Genomic DNA, 17,246 nt, shown 5'->3' with positions numbered 1-17,246 from the left:
GCAGGAGCAAGCTGAGACAATAGGTCTACCTGGACAGGCAGGTTTGTGGATCTTGGGTAGGAGGTAGAAACGGGAAGGGCGGGGTGTGGGAACTATGTGGTTGGTGGCAGTGGATGGGAGATCCCTAGAATCTTGGGTAGGAGGTAGACTGCATTGGTGCTGCTTCCTGCACGCATGCTGAGCTTGTTGACTTCATTAACTTTGCCTCCAACTTTCATCCTGCCCTCAAATTTACCTGGTCCATTTCTGACACCTCCCTCCCCTTTCTTGATCTTTCTGTCTCCAACTCTGGAGACGGCCTATCTACTGATATCTACTATAAGCCTACAGACTCTCACAGCTACCTGGACTATTCCTCTTCCCATCCTGTCTCTTGCAAAAATGCTATCCCCTTCTCACAATTCCTCCGTCTCCACCACATCTGCTCTCAGGATGAGGCTTTTCTTTCCAGGATGAAGGAGATGTCTTCCTTACAAAGGGGCTTCCCTTCTTCCACCATCAACTCTGCTCTCAAACGCATCTCTCCCAATTCCCGCACATCTGCCCTCACCCCATCCGCCTGCCACCCCACTCGGGATAGGGTTCCCTTTGTCCTCACCTACCACCCCACCAGCCTTTAGGATCAACGTATAAATCTCCGTAACTTCCGCTACCTCCAACGGGATCCCACTACCAAGCACATCTTTCCCTCACCCCCTTTCTGCTTTCCGCAGGGATCGCTCCCTACGCGACTCCCTTGTCCACTCGTCTCCCCCATCCCTTCCCACTGATCTTTCTCCTGGCACTTATCCTTGTAAGCGGAACAAGTGCTACACCTGCCCTTACACTTCCTCCCTCACCACCATTCAGGGCCCCAGACAGTCCTTCCAGGTGAGGTGACACTTCACCTGTGAGTCGGCTGGTGTGGTATAATGCGTCTGGTGCTCCCGGTGTGGCCTTTTATATATTGGTGAGACTCGATGCAGACTGGGTTACCGTTTCGCTGAACACCTACGCTCTGTCTGCCAGAGAAAGCAGGATCTCCCAGTGGCCACACATTTTAATTCCACATCCCATTCCCATTCTGATATGTCTATCCATGGCCTCCTCTACTGTCAAGATGAATCCACACTCAGGTTGGAGGAACAACACCATAAATACCGGCTAGGTAGCCTCCAACCTGATGGCATGAACACTGACTTCTCTAACTTCCGTTAATGCCCCTCCTCCCCTTCTTACCCCATCCCTGACATATTTAGTTGTTTGTTTTTTTTTCTCTCTCTCTGCCCATCACCCTGCCTGTTCTCCATCTCCCTCTGGTGCTCCCCCCTCCCCCTTTCTTTCTCCCGAGGCCTCCCGTCCCATGATCCTTTCCCTTCTCCAGCTCTGTATCACTTTTGACAATCACCTTTCCAGCTCTTAGCTTCATCCCACCCTCTCTGGTCTTCTCCTATCATTTCGCATTTCCCCCTCCCCCCACTACTTTCAAATCTCTTAGTATCTTTCCTTTCAGTTAGTCCTGACAAAGGGTCTCGGCCCGAAACGTCGACAGTGCTTCTCCCTATAGATGCTGCCTGGCCTGCTGTGTTCCACCAGCATTTTGTGTGCGTTGCTTGGAGAATGGAGAGCTGTTTTGAACGGCTTATCTAAGAAAAGATGTGCTGGCATTGGAGAGGGTCCAGAGGAAGTTCACAGGAATGATAGGTTAAATACATGAGGAGCATTTGATGACTCTGGGTCTGAACTCGATGGAGTTCAGAAGAATGGGGGGGGGGGGCAGAATATTGAAAGGGCTAGAGTGGACATGGAGAGGATGTTTCTAATAGTGGGTGAGCCTAGGACCAAAGGGCACAGACTCAGAATAGAGGGATGTCTGTTTAGAACAGAGCAGAGTAGGAACTTCTTTAGCCAGAGAGTGGTGAATGTGTGGAAATCCAAGTCATTGGGTATATTTGAAGTGGAGGTTGAAAGGTAAGGATGTCAAATGTTACACCCTGCAATGGCAGGGGTTGAGAGGGATAATAAATCAGCCGTTATGGAACGGCAGAGCAGACTTGACAGTCTAAATGGCTTAATTGTGTTCCTCTGTCTTATGGTCTTACACTGGATGTAGGGTTTAGGTTCTAGGAAGGGGAGAGGTTTAAAAAAAAGGTGTTGAACTTCCTGATGCTGCATGGGAAGGTGTTGCTACAAATGGATGAGAGGTCACATGATAAAGGTTTGCCCCCCCCCCACCCCCCCCCCCCCCGGCCAATGACTCTGTTTTTCAGGCACACTGAATGTTTCTCAGCACCTTAAAAATACACATTTTTAAAACATCTTTAAAACATTTTTAAAACATCTTTTCAACCCTGATTCACTTTTAAATGGCTTTAAAATTTTTGGGGCCTTTATCCAGATTAGAGTCTGAATTAAACATCTGAGATTTCACATACAGTTCCAGATCAATATTCTGATCAGATGAAAGATACTTCAATCTAACAAGGAGAGGTCAAAACAGACATCTCTGTGTGAGATTCTTTATTCAGACAATTTAAGAGAAATATAAAATTTTACCTTTTCCTTGAGCCTTCTTTTTAGCCTATCTTTGGAAGACTCCAATAAATTAACTTTTGGTTGGTCCACCTGCCGATCCGGAACGCTGTCTTTGCGTTTGATTTCAGCGTTCCGGAGGTTCCGTGGACTGGGACTGTTAGGCGGCTCTGTGGGCTTGTTCAGCTCCTCTGCTGTCTGAGCAGAGCCTTTGGAGAGGTCCTCCCCCGGAGCATTATTGCTGTCTTTGGCATTCCGGTTCGACTCCTTGTGGTTGGGAGAGTGTTTCTGGTTGTGCTGCCATCTGCGCTGTTGGCTGTAGCCGTGGTTCGGCACACCCTGCTTTCCACCTGTGTGTGACGCGGGAGGCTGGTACTGTCTGGAGTGATCCCGGTTATGCTTTGCGTTGCTGGGCTGATGCTCCCCGTGCTGTTGCTGCGGATTTTTGTTTCCTCCTGAAGACCTCTGCTGTCTCCTGTAAACAGAGGCAGCGTCTTTTAACCAGGATGCATTCACGGGGTAGAATGTATTTCAGTTCCAGTCTAATTAGCATTTAAACATACATGAATCTAACAAAATGAAACAGCTTTCCTCCAGGGCCAATGTCCAAAACATATTTTCAACAGCACACGGCACATAGCACATATGGCTACGATTTAAGTAAATCATGCAGTCACAAAGGAGAAAAACAATAATATAACCCAAGTGGCATGACTGTAGATGATCCTGCTTCAGTTGGTTCTTCCACTGAGTGAACACTGGAGGCAGCCATCAGCAACCACTGCAGGACAGCACCAAGCGCACACTGGAGAGCAGCAGCGAGCGAACACTGGAGAGCAGCAGTCAACGAACACTGGAGGCAGCAGTCAGCGAACACTGGAGAGCAGCCGTCAGCAACCACTGCAGGACAGCACCAAGCGCACACTGGAGAGCAGCACTGAGCAAACACCAGAGAGCGAACACTGGAGGCAGCAGTCAGCGAACACTGGAGGCAGCAGTCAGCGAACACTGGAGGCAGCAGTCAGTGAACACTGGAGGCAGCAGTCAGCGAACACTGGAGGCAGCAGTCAGTGAATACTGGAGGCAGCAGTCAGCAAACACTGGAGGGCAGCAGTCAGTGAACACTGGAGGCAGCAGTCAGTGAACACTGGAGGGCAGCAGTGAACAAATAATGGAGAGCAGCTCAGTGTAAGCTTCTGCATCTCTCACTAGCCAAGCCCACACTGTATCCTTACAATTCCGAACCTTCTTCTCAAAGAGCTAGAGCATCTTAAAACAAACTCTGCTAAACATGGCAACTCTACTGCTAATCATACACAAAAGAGATTCTGCAGATGCTGGAAATCACCCTGAGTCCTGATGAAAGGTCTTGGCCCAGAATGTCGACTCTTTATTCTCCTCCATAGATCCTGTCTGATGTGCTGAGATCCTACAGCATTTGTGAGTTAGTCCATACTGCTAATGTTTATTAATGGAGTCACAGGAGAACACATTCCTGGTGCAGCTCTACAAAACCCTGATTAGACTACGTGGGGTATTGTGCTCAGTTCTGGTCACCTCATTATAGGAAGGATGTGGAAGCTTTAGAGAGGATGCAGATAAGATTTACTAGGATATTGCCTGGGTTAAAGAGCAGGTCTTATGAAAATAGGTTGAGTGAGTTCGGACTTTTCTCTTTTGAATGAAGGAGGATGAGGTATGACTTGATAGAAGTGTACAAGATGATAAAGGCATGGATAGAGTGGACAGCCAGAAGCTCTTTCCCAGTGCAGAAATAGCTAATGTGAGGGGGCATAACTTTAAGGTGATTGAAGGAAAGTTTTGGGGGGATGTCAGAGGTAGTTTTTTTTTTTACACAGAGAGTGGTGGGTGTGTGGAACACCCTGCCAGGGGTGGCAGTACAGGCAGATACACACTGGAGACATTTTCGATAGACACATGAAAGAAATATGGAGGGCTGTGTGGGAGGGAAGAGTTAGATTGATCTTAGAGTAGGTTAAGAGGTCAGCACAACATTGTGGGCTGAAGGGCCTGTGCTGTGCTGTGGTGTCTAGTTCTCTGAGGAAAGCCAATAGAAAGTCAACAACACTCTGTGTATGTTGCTCTATATTGCTATTTTATCTGTAATTAACGTTTTTAAACCAATCAATGGAGGAGCTTATTCCCAAGAATGTAAACGGCCCACAGGGCCAGGTTTTAATGTTGAGCCTGTGGTAAACTGGCAGAGGTTAAATTAAATGCATTTAAGATAATTCCTTAGACTTAATGTCATGAGTGATGTAAGATCAGCAGTTCACCTGTTGAGAAAGAGGCTATGGCCTAAATCAGAACTGAAACAAACTGAAAATCAAATGTTTGAAGTTACAGGTAAGTGAGTACCTGTGATAGGATAGAGACAGGGACTGAAGAGAGGCCTGCAATGCTGCTCCTGACTGACTGAAGGCTGCAAATCACTGATGATTTTAAATAAGGTGGATGAGAGCAAGACAAACAATTCTAGAACAGCAATATAAAATACTGCAATCGCTGGAAACCTAAAATAAAATAGAACACTGGTTGCATCTGTAAGAGAATAGAACAGGGTTAATGTTAAACGGTTTAATCAGAACTAGTTAGTCTTGTTTAACAAGGCTGTTTAACAAGAAATTGATGAATGCAAAATTCAAAGAAAATTTATTATTGAACTACGTATTTGACATCGTGTACTACCCTGAGATTCATTTTCTTGCAGACATTCACAGTAGAACAAAGAAATACAACAGAATAAATGAAACACTACAAAGACTGACAACCAATGTGCAAAAGAAGACAAATTGTACAAATGCAACCAAACACAATTAATAAATAAATAGTAAATAAATAATACTGAGAACATGAGTTGTAGAATCCTTAAAAGTGAGTCCGCAGGTTGCAGAATCAGTTCATTGTTATGCTGAGTGAAGTTGAGTGATGTTATCCTCTCTGGTTCAGGAGCCTGATGGTTGAGGGGTAATAGCCGTTCTTGCACCTGGTGGTGAGGGACCTGAGGCTCTTTTACCTCCTTCCTGATGGTAGCAATGAGGAGAGAGCATGGCCTGGATGGTGGAGGTCCTTGATGATGGTGCTGCTTTCTTGTGGCAGCGCTCCTTGTAGATCTGCTCAATGATTGGGAGGGCTTTTCCCGTGATGGACTGGGCTGTATCCACTACTTCTTGCAGGCTTTTCTGCTCTTGGCCATACCAGGCCGTGAAAAGCGGTCAGTATATTCTCCACTGTGCTTCTAGAGAATGACACGCCGAATCTGCACAAACTTCTAAGACAGTAGTCATTGCTGTGCCTGCTTTGCCACTTACATGCTGGTTCAAGGTCAGATCCACTGAAATTATAGAGCCAAATAAAGTTACTCACCCTCCATTCCCCTAATGAGGACTGTCTCATGAACCTCCAGTTTCTTCCTGCTGAAGTCCATAATCAGCTCTTTGGTTTTGCTGCCATTGAGAGAGAGGTTGTTGGGTATCACTCAGCCAGATTTTCAATCTCCCTCCAATATGCCAATGCGTCTCCACCTTGGATTCAGCCAATGGCAGTGCTGTGTAACAGTGCTAGACCCCAAGGTTTGTAATATACCAAGTTGAAAAGCGAGGTTAGCTTTATTTGTCACATGTACATCAAAACATGCAGTGAAATGTGTGCCCACAACTTACTAACCCTAACTGTATGTCTCTGGACTGTGAGAGGAAACCAGAGCACCCAGAGGAAACCAACGCCGTCATGGGGAGAACATACAAACTCCTTACAGGCAGCGGCAGGAATCGAATACATCTGGAATACAGTACCGGGAAGTGTATGGTCATGCACTTTGGTATAAGGAATAAAGGCATGGACTATTCTCTAAATACAGAGATCAGCAGTGCCGAAGGATTTGGGAGTCATTGTGCAGGATTCTCTAAAGGTTAACTTGCAGGTTGTGTCCGTGGTGAGGAAGGCAAATGCAATGTTAGCATTCATTTCAAGAGGACTAGAATATAAAATCAAGGATGTAATGTTGAGGCTTTTTAAAGCACTGGTCAGACCACACTTGGAGCATTGTGAGCAGTTTTGGGCCTCTTTACCTAAGAGAAGATGTGCTGGCATTGGAGAAGGTCCACAGGAGCTTCACAAGAATGATCACAGGAATGAATGAGCAGTCCCGTTTCAGGATGCTGCTCTACAGTCAAATATGTTACATTTCCTGTACTGGGGGAGTCTGGGACCAGAGAGCACAGCCTCAGAATAGAAAGATGTCCATTTAGAACAGAGATGAGGAGGAATTTCTTTAGCCAGGGTGTGGTGGATCAGTGGAATTTATTGCCACAGATGGCTATGGAGGCCAAGTGATTGTGTCCTTTTAAAGCAGAGATTAATAGGTTCTTGATTAGTCAGGGTGTCAAAGGTTTTGGCGAGGAGAATGGAGTTAAGAGAGATAATATATCAGCCATGATGCAATGGCAGAACAGATTCGATGGGCCAAATAGCCTAATTCTACTCCTATGTCTTATGGTTAGATTGACAGACTCACTGCTTTGGCCTGGAGGACCTTTAAAGGAACAGATTACAGCAATCTCTTTTGTTGACATTCTCCAGCCATAAGTCCAGGCTGCTGTTGACGCAAAGTCCTACCATAATTTTGTAAATGAACAATGAGTACAGAATGTCATGTAGGAAGAAACACAATAAATCTTGTTGTTTACAATGAGATATTCCATTATGAATCCAAAGTTCAAAGTAAATTTATTACAAAAGTACATATATATCACCATATACAACTCTGAGATTCATTTTCATTGTTGATACAAAGAAAAACAATAGAATCAATGAAAGACTGCACCCAATAGGATGGAGTCGAGAAGTTGTGGGAACATTTCAGTGTTGGGGTGAGTGAAGTTCTCTTCTCTGGTTCAAGAGCCGGATGGTTGAGGGGTAATAGCTCTCCTGAACCTGGTGGTGTGGACCCTGAGGCTCCTGTACCTCCTTCCTGATGGCAGCAGTGAGAAGACAGCACAGTCTGGATGGTTGGGGTCCTTGATGATGGATGCTTCTTTCCTGCAACAGTGCTCCATGTAGATGTGCTCAATCCACCAAAGAAACTAAATTCAGCAGTTCTTCTCAATTAACCTTAAGAACTAGATGTCCTCTTGTAATAATTAGATTAGATCAGCTTTATTTATCACATTCAGATGAAAAGATACTGTGAAATGTGTTGTTAGTGTCAAATCAAATCAGCAAGGATTGTTCTAGGACAGGGGTTCCCCACCTTTTTTGTACATGACCCCTACTATCAACTGAGTGGTAGGTGGACTCCAGGTTGGGAAGCCCTGTCCTAGGGGAATCTGAAACACCCATAGGAAACCTACAAGGTCATGGGGAGAACAAACAAACTCCTGACAGACAGTCATAGGGCTGATAGCTGTAAATCATTTGCGCTAACCGTTACACTACACTAAAATGTTAAATAGAGAAACTATGCATATTGGAATACTGTGACAAATGGGGAAGCTGAGATATTGTGGTGACAGGATATATTTAATAGTAGCAAGTTTGTCTGAACATTGTATCCTGTTAATGCTCTTGGCTGTTGCAGATCACATAAGACAAAGGGGGATGCTTTGCATTGAGCTCACTTACAGGAATCTTGTACACATTGGAGTTCACTTACAGGTGACATATGATATTAACCTTGACAGCATGGGAAGGCACACAGGGAGGCTGGGGATACTTCCTACGGAGGAGCAGAGGAGGAGGAAGAAACCAGAGGAAGTCGCCCCAAGAACACCCTCACTCACCTTCCAGCAGCTGCTTTCAGACCAGTTTTGGAAGAGGCCTAGGAGCAAGTGCACAGACTGCCCTCTCCACCATTGATGGTGCATTGCAGCAAGAATACTGGATGGGAAAGAAAATAATGAAGTAAGTCACAAGATAAGAGCTCCCTTCTGCAGGGCCCGATCTGGGGATGATTGGAAGGAGGTGGCCATACACCCTTGCTTCCTCCACTTCCTCCTCCTCTTCAGTTACAGTGGCACTGTGGAACTCCTCATCCTGCTTTGAAATGGGATCCTATGTGAATCAGGTTTGGAAAACCTCCTCCCACTTCTTCAGAATACTGGGACATCTAATTTATTCACTGCCCTGATTAGACGATGCTGAATTTATCTACACTAAAATCAGGCACACAGTTGAGCACAGAAGAAAATAAAGACAAAGTTAGAAAACAAAAACCTAGGGAGAAACAAAACTCACTGAAGAATAATTTTAAATACCAGCGTGAACAAGTTGTGAATAACAATCTTTTTAGTTTAACCAACATACTTTTTTAAAGAGTAACACACAGAGACAGTTGGAGGAACTCAGCAGGTCAGGGAGCATCTATGGACAGGAATGAAGAGTTGAAGTTTTGGAACGAGACCCTTCATCAGGACTCAATCCAGAGGAAAAGTCTAGGCCTGAAATGCCGACAGTTTATTCCCATCCATAGGTGCTGCCTGACCTGTTGAGTTCCTCCAGAGTTTTGTGTGTGTGTGCGTGTTACTCTGAATTTCCAGCATTTGCAGAATCTCTTGTGTTTATGAACATTCCTTTTGTTTTCAACCAGAACTATTAAAGCTAGAAGTTGAGCGAGGTTTATCTATGGTGACCAGTAGTCTGACTCACCTCCGATCATTCCTTCGTCTCCGGAATAATTTCTTGGTTTGTGCAACTTCAGCTTCATTCGATAATGGTTGATAGACCTGGAAGAAATGAACAGGCTGCCTGTTAAAATGTTGTCCTGAGAATGTAGACATATTACAGTGCTGGCTCCGTGGAAGACGAGTTAGGTTGCGTCCATCTGCGGCTGCACTGGTGCACGATGATTGCTGCATCATCACTCTACTGGCCATGACAGTTCTCTTGTGGCAGTGTTTTTCTGCTGTCAAAGCTATACGTGCTGTGTGTGACTGTGGGTGCTATCTTTTGTACCTTGGTTCTGGAGGAACACTGTGAGGGAGAGAGCGAGCCTGTGGCCTGCTGAACTGTTGGGTAAACAATGGTTTTTGTTGGACTGTAGATCATGATATCTCTTGGGGGCTTTGCTGGGTGGGCAGTAGGAGCTGGTCGCCGATGTTTTCTGCTGAATGGGTGGGGAGAGGGGGAAGTTGATGCTTTGCTGCAGTTTATGCATGCGAGGGAGGAGAGAGTGCGTTGGGGTTCTAACGGTTTTCTGTTGTTCATTGTTTGGGGTTCTCTTCTCTCTTTGTGGATGTCTGCAAAAAATAAAAATTTTGGGTTGTAAGTTGTGTACATTCTCTGATATTAAACGGACCATTTGGCTCTATTCATGTGTATGGTTGAATGACAATTGAAATTGAGTTAGCTTCTACTGAACCACAAATACTATTTCCAAAGCTCTGTTATCAACAGCTGAGTCTATCACACCATCAGCTCACTCAGCTCCTAAGCAGGCTCTGTATGCCAAATGGTGTGTTTAACATTCAAGATTAAATAAGCACAAGTATCCTCAGAAGCCCATGGTCTACAGATGTACTCATTCTACCTCTGACATCCATGCATTCGGCTGGGATCCAAAGATCCGGAATTCCCTCAAAAACATCTCTTTCCTTCCTTATGATACTCCAACATAACTACAATACTGGCCACGTGTTTGGCCATGTACTCTGTCATCACCTTAGAGGACAGTGTGTCAAATTTTGCTTGATATTACTCATACATCAAGCTTTGCTGTTGTTCACAGGCTAACAGATTCCACGATGCTTCTGGGTGGAAGGGCACTGCTGGAAAGGGAAAATTATTGTTGGTTTTCCACCCAATATCAGCAGCACAGGTTGGATGTCTTTAGATTAGGTACAATGGAGGTAGGTGGCTTTAGATAAAGTACAATATGGTGGAGGCAGATACATTAGGGACATTTAAGAGACTCTTAAGATAGGCAAATGGATGATGGAAACATTGAGGGACATGTAGGAGGGAAGGGTTAGATTGATCGTAGAGTAGGTTAAAGGATCAGTTGCAACATCGTAGGCTGTACTGTTCTATGTTCTGTACCTGTGTGAAGCATTCACATACAGTACCAACTGGATATAGATTAATACCCCTTGTGCACTGTGATGCTTAGGTTTCGGTAGAGTGTGGAGAATATGTAAAGTTCCTCTAAGCACTTAATGAAGACCAGCAAAAATAAGCGTGCAAATACTCTCCTAATTAAGATTAAGAAACTGTAGAGATAATAATTCATAAGCTACTAAAAGATATGAACTTGCATGCTCAGAGTCTTGCTATCTACAACACTTGTGGCACATCCGTACCCTCAAAAGATCATTTTAACAGCTTTAATTGACAGAGGGATCTTGGGGTACAAGTTCATAGCTCTCTGACAGTGATTACACAGGTTGATAGGGTGGGTAAGAAGGCATGTGGCTTGCTTGCCTTCATTAGTCAAGGCACTGAGTTCAAAAGACAGCAAGTTATGTTGCAGATTTATAAGACTCTACAGCTTATTGTTCTGGCTGACCCATTAAGGAAGGATGTGGATCTTTGGAGAGGGTGCAGAAGAGATTTAGAGGACATGTGCTATAACAAGAGATTGGACAAACTTTGCTTGTTTTCTCTGGAACAACAGAGGCTGAGGAGAGATCTGCTTGAGCTTTATAAGATTATGAGGTGCATATGGTCTCTTTTTCCCAGGGTTGAAATGTCTAATACTGTACTAGAGGCATGCACTTAAGGTGAGAGGGGATAATTTCAATGGAGATGTGAGGGGAAGGTTTTTTACACAGGGAGTGGTGGGTGACTGGAATGGGCTGCTTGGGGTGGTGGTAGAGGCAGATACATTAGAACTTTTAAGAGACACTTAGACACATGAATGTGAGGAAAATGGAAGGATACAGACATGGTATAGGCAGAAGTGATTAGTTTAGTTGGCCATTTGATTACTAATTTAAATGGTTCAGCACAACATTGTGGGTCAAAGAGCCTGTTTTTGTGCTGTGATGTTCTAAGTTTTGTTAAATACTATATTTTAAATTCTTACATTAACTTGTGTGTATGAAATAGTTGCTTAGGAATTTTAATGTTGTGCACTGTAATCATTAAGTCAATTCTAGTTCAGCCTTTTAAGAATACAAGTACAAAGTAATTATCACCCAGGTTGATGTTTCAGGAATATTGACAACAGTACTTTCCCATCCAACATGCGAGCTCGCTCATACGCAGCATCAAAACCGACACTTGGAATTGTTTGGGAGTAAGGTCATGATTCCCAAATGTCTTCAGATTTACGTCCTGCAGCCTAAATTGCATAAATATCAAGAGAAAACTTTGTGGAGACAATTCACATGCTGCGGAACCACCCAGAACAATTAGAGGAAACAAGTCCACAAAATATTTCCTTCCGAACATAAGCGAGTTAATAATTTTGCATTGAGCTTTCTTGGAAGGTTCCTTTCAGCGGGCTCCTGTGTTGTGATCCAGTTACTTTGAGACCAGGTCCTATATTTTGAATGATCTTTCTTCATAGAGTCTACAGCTCAGCAACAGGCTCAATGTGCTTATTCCGGTGCTTATGCCTTGTCCCAAACTCATTTTCAAATCGCTCCATCATATATTCTCCCTTATTCTGATTCTGAAACGACACATTTCATGACATCTGCCAGTGACATTAAACCTGATTCTGATTTGTAATTATCTGGCCTTCTCTTATCTTTTCAAATACTTTTTAAAATCAAACGTAGACCAGTTCAGGCACATACACAAAATGCTGGAGGAACTCAGCAGGCCAGGCAGCATCTATGGAAAAGAGTACAGTCGATGTTTTGGGTCAAAACCCTTCATCAGGACTGGAGAAAAAAAGGTGAGGAGTCAGTGTTAGAAGGTGGGAGAAACACAAGGTGATAGGTGAAACTGGGAAAGGGAGGGGTGAAGCATGGAGCTGGGGAGTTGATTGGTGAGAGATACAGGGCTGGAGAAGGGGGAATCTGATAGGACAGGACAGTAGGTCAAGTAAGAACCAAGTAAGAATGGGAAGGGGGAGGAGCTGAGGTGATGGACAGGCAAGGAGATAACGTGAGAGGGAAATGGAAATGAGGAATGGTGAAGGTGGCGGGGGGGAGGCCATTACCAGAAGCTCGAGAAATCGATGTTCATGCCATCAGGTTGGAGGCTACCTAGACAGAATATAACCTGAGTGTGGCCTCATTGCTGCAGTAGAGGAGACCAAGGACTGACACGTTGGAATGAGAATGGGAAGTGGAATTAAAATGGGTGGCCACTGGCAGATGGAGCGTAGGTGTTTGGTGAAGTGGTCTCCTAATCTACATCGGGTCTCACCGACATACAGGAGGCCACACTGGGAGCACCAAAATTAGTACGTGACACTAACAGACTCACAGGTGAAGTGTCATCTCACCTGGAAGAGCCATTCAGGGCTCCAAACAGTACTTCCAGGTGGGGCTACACTACAGAATGATCCAGAAACGTTAGTTTAAATTTCAAATTTGGCAGCCAAGGAAATAAGATACTAATTAAATCAAGATAAAAGAAAATGTTACTCCTACTAACCATTAAGAAATCCTATTTAAACCCATTTGTAAGCCAGGAATGAGGGGTCATAGGCTAAAGGTCATAGGGCATTCTATTTATGACCGTGTTGAGAAGAAATTTCTTCACCCAAAAGGCGTTGAACTTATGGAATTCTCTACCATATAAAGATCAGTTTTATTTGTCACAATGTACATCAACACACACTGTGAAATGCTCTATTTGCATCAAATTAAATCAGCGGGGATGTGCTGGGGCAGCCCGCAAGAGTCACCATGCCAACACAGCATGGCCACAACTCAGTAACCCTAAACTGTACGCCTTTGGAATGTGGGAGCAAACCAGAGCATCGGAAGGAAACCTACAGGGCTGTGGTGAGAATGTACAAACTCCTTACAAACAGCGGTAGAACTGAACCCTGATTGGTGATTGCAGCGAAGTGAGTGTGCTAACTGATAGGCAACACAGGAACTAGAGGAACTGCACGCTGGAACTCTGTAACACAGGGAGAAGCTACAGTATAAAGGTAACAGGAAAAGATGACAGATTCCATTTAATAGCAAATCAACAAATACTGGATATTGGAGAAGGAGTTAGATACAGTTTTAATGGCTAAAGAGATCTTGGAACAGAGTTGCATTAAACCTCCAATAATCCACTGTCTAATTTCGATGTTATCTAATGAGTTCTGCTGGAAGGGACAGGTATATGTTCTACAATGAGGCCAGAGTCATGAATCAACGAACATCCCACTCTTTAGTTAAATCTGCTGCTAACATGGACTACTTGTAGATTGGAATAACCACTTCATCCACATGAAAACGAGCATCTGATGGTGAAGAAGAATGTGGGGAAAGATTCATGGCAACTTGCAGCTCACGCTTTGCTATAAATGGACTGCTGAGTAGCTTTCTAACTCAATTCCTGTTTACATAATATTTACTGCAAGATAAACCAACACTGCCAATCCAAGGTTTACACTTGCATGCATATTCTACACTTCCCGGCAACTTGAGTTTCATTGCTCGGCCCTGTCTGAATCAGCAGCCTCCACAGAAGAAGCATTCTGCTAAAGTTTTTCCCAGACAAGCTGTTTTACAGAGATGAGGAGGAGCTGCTTTTCCCAGAGAGTGGTGAATCTGTGGAATTCTCTGCCCAATGAAGCAGTGGAGGTTACCTCAGTAAATATACATAAGATTGGATAGATTTTTGCATAGTATTGGAATTAAGGGTTATGAGAAAAAGGCAGGTAGGTGGAGAAGAGTCCATGGTCAGATCAGCCATGATCTTATTGAACAGCAAAGCAGACTCGATGGGCCAGATGGCCTACTCCTGCTCCTATTTCTTCTGTTCTTACACCTCCTGCTCGTGTTGTCATTGGATTGTAAATCAACTGCTTATGATTCACATTGATGAAGGTAGAGCAGTAGATGTAGTGTATATGGATTTCAGCAAGGCACTTGATAAGGTACCCCATGCAAGGCTTATTGCGAGAGTAAGGAGGCATGGGATCCGAGGGGACATTGCTTTGTGGATCCAGAACTGGCTTGTCCACAGAAGGCAAAGAATGGTTGTAGACAGGTCATATTCTGCATGGAGGTTGGTCACCAGTGGAGTGCCTCAGGGATCTGTTCTGGGACCCCTACTCTTTGTGATTTTTATAAATGACCTGGATGAGGAAGTGGAGGGATGGGTTAGTAAATTTGCTGATGACGCAAAGGTTGGGGGTGTTGTGAATAGTGTAGAGGGCTGTTAGAGGTTACAACGGGACATTGATAGGATGCAAAACTGGGCTGAGAAGTGGCAGATGGAGTTCAAACCAGAAATAGTGTGAGGTGGTTCAATTTGGTAGGTCAAATATGATGGTAGAATATAGTATTAATGGTAAGACTCTCGGCAGTATGGAAGATCAGAGGGATCTTGGGGTCCGAGTCCATAGGATGCTCAAAGCTGGCGCACAGGTTGACTCTGTGATTAAGAAGGCATACGGTGCATTGGCTTTCATCAACCATGGGATTGAGTTCAAAAGCCAAGAGGTAATGTTACAGCTATATAGGACCCTGGTCAGACCCCATTTGGAGTACTGTGCTCAATTCTGGGATATGGAAACCATAGAAAGGGTGCAGAGGAGATTTACAAGGATGGTGCCTGGATTGGGGAGCATGCCTTATAGAAACATAGAAACATAGAAAATAGGTGCAGGAGTAGGCCATTCGGCCCTTCGAGCCTGCACCGTCATTCAGTATGATCATGGCTGATCATCCAACTCAGAATCCTGTACCTGCTTTCTCTCCATACCCCCGATCCCTTTAGCCACAAGGACCATATCTAACTTCCTCTTAAATATAGCCAATGAACCGGCCTCAACTGTTTCCTGTGGCAGAGAATTCCACAGATTCACCACTCTCTGTGTGAAGAAGTTTTTCCTCATCTCGGTCCTAAAAGGCTTCCCCTTTATCCTTAAATTGTGACCCCTCGATCTGGACTTCCCCAACATCGGAAACAATCTTCCTGCATCTAGCCTGTCCAATCCCTTTAGAATTTTATACGTTTCAATAAGATCCCCCCTCAATCTTCTAAATTCCAGTGAGTATAAGCCTAGACGATCCAGTCTTTCTTTATATGAAAGTCCTGCCATCCCAGGAATCAATCTGGTGAACTTCTCTGTACTCCCTCTATGGCAAGAATGTCTTTCCTCAGATTAGGGGACCAAAACTGCACACAATATTCTAGGTCCAGTCTCACCAAGGCCTTGTACAACTGCAGTAGAACCTCCCTGCTCCTGTACTCAAATCCTTTTGCTATGAATGCCAACATACCATTTGCCTTTTTCACCGCCTGCTGTACCTGCATGCCCAGCTTCAATGACTGGTGTACAATGACACCCAGGTCTCGTTGCATCTCCCCTTTTCCTAATCGGCCACCGTTCAGATAATAATCTGTTTTCCTATTCTTGCAGCCAAAGTGGATAACCTCACATTTATCCACATTAAATTGCATCTGCCATGAATTTGCCCACTCACCTAACTTATCCAAGTCACCCTGCATCCTCTTAGCATCCCCCTCACAGCTAACACCGCCGCCCAGCTTCGTGTCATCCGCAAACTTGGAGATGCTGCATTTAATTCCCTCGTCTAAATCATTAATATATATTGTAAACAACTGGGGTCCCAGCACTGAGCCTTGCGGTACCCCACTAGTCACTGCCTGCCATTCTGAAAAGGTCCCGTTTACTCCCACTCTTTGCTTCCTGTCTGCCAACCAATTCTCTATCCACATCAATACCATACCCCCAATACCGTGTGCCTTAAGTTTGCACACTAATCTCCTGTGTGGGACCTTGTCAAAAGCCTTTTGAAAATCTAAATATACCACATCCACTGGCTCTCCCCTATCCACTCTACTAGTTACATCTTCAAAAAATTCTATAAGATTCGTCAGACATGATTTTCCTTTCACAAATCCATGCTGACTTTGTCCGATGATTTCACCTCTTTCCAAATGTGCTGTTATCACATCTTTGATAACCGACTCTAGCATTTTCCCCACCATCGATGTCAGACTAACTGGTCTATAATTCCCCGGTTTCTCTCTCCCTCCTTTTTTAAAAAGTGGGGTTACATTAGCCAACCACCAATCCTCAGGAACTAATCCAGAATCTAAGGAGTTTTGAAAAATTATCACTAATGCATCCACTATTTCTTGGGCTACTTCCTTAAGCACTCTGGGATGCGGACCATCTGGCCCTGGGGATTTATCTGCCTTTAATCCCTTCAATTTACCTAACACCACTTCCCTACTAACATGTATTTCCCTCTGTTCCTCCATCTCACTGGACCCTCGGTCCCTTACTATTTCCGTAAGATTATTTATGTCCTCCTTAGTGAAGACAGAACCAAAGTGGTTATTCAATTGGTCTGCCATGTCTTTGTTCCCTATGATCAATTCACCTGTTTCTGACTGTAAAGGACCTACATTTGTCTTGACCAATCTTTTTCTTTTCACGTATCTATAAAAGCTTTTGCAGTCAGTTTTTATGTTCCCTGCCAGCTTTCTCTCATAATCTTTTTTCCCTTTCCTAATTAAGCCCTTTGTCCTCCTCTGCTGGACTCTGAATTTCTCCCAGTCCTCAGGTGTGCTGCTTTTTCTGGCTAATTTGTATGTTTCTTCTTTGGAATTGATACTATCCC

General features: G+C 44.3%; 1 protein-coding gene across 4 annotated transcripts in view; it reads right to left on the bottom strand.

Moving 5' to 3' along the window:
• The window catches only part of ctif (CBP80/20-dependent translation initiation factor), a 235,616-nt gene that overhangs the window by 43,808 nt on the left and 174,562 nt on the right, over positions 1-17,246 (bottom strand). For all 4 annotated transcript variants that reach the window (XM_073064057.1, XM_073064058.1, XM_073064059.1 and 1 more), the window contains 2 exons: positions 9,178-9,254; positions 2,536-2,986 (listed from right to left, as the gene is read on the bottom strand). In XM_073064057.1, coding sequence (XP_072920158.1) covers positions 2,536-2,986; positions 9,178-9,254 — 528 coding nt within the window. The remainder of the gene's footprint in view (positions 1-2,535; positions 2,987-9,177; positions 9,255-17,246) is intronic.

The sequence above is a fragment of the Hemitrygon akajei genome, chromosome 13, assembly GCF_048418815.1.
Source record: "Hemitrygon akajei chromosome 13, sHemAka1.3, whole genome shotgun sequence".
NCBI classification, from domain to species: domain Eukaryota; kingdom Metazoa; phylum Chordata; class Chondrichthyes; order Myliobatiformes; family Dasyatidae; genus Hemitrygon; species Hemitrygon akajei.
This window is presented reverse-complemented; position numbering and strand designations above follow the sequence as displayed.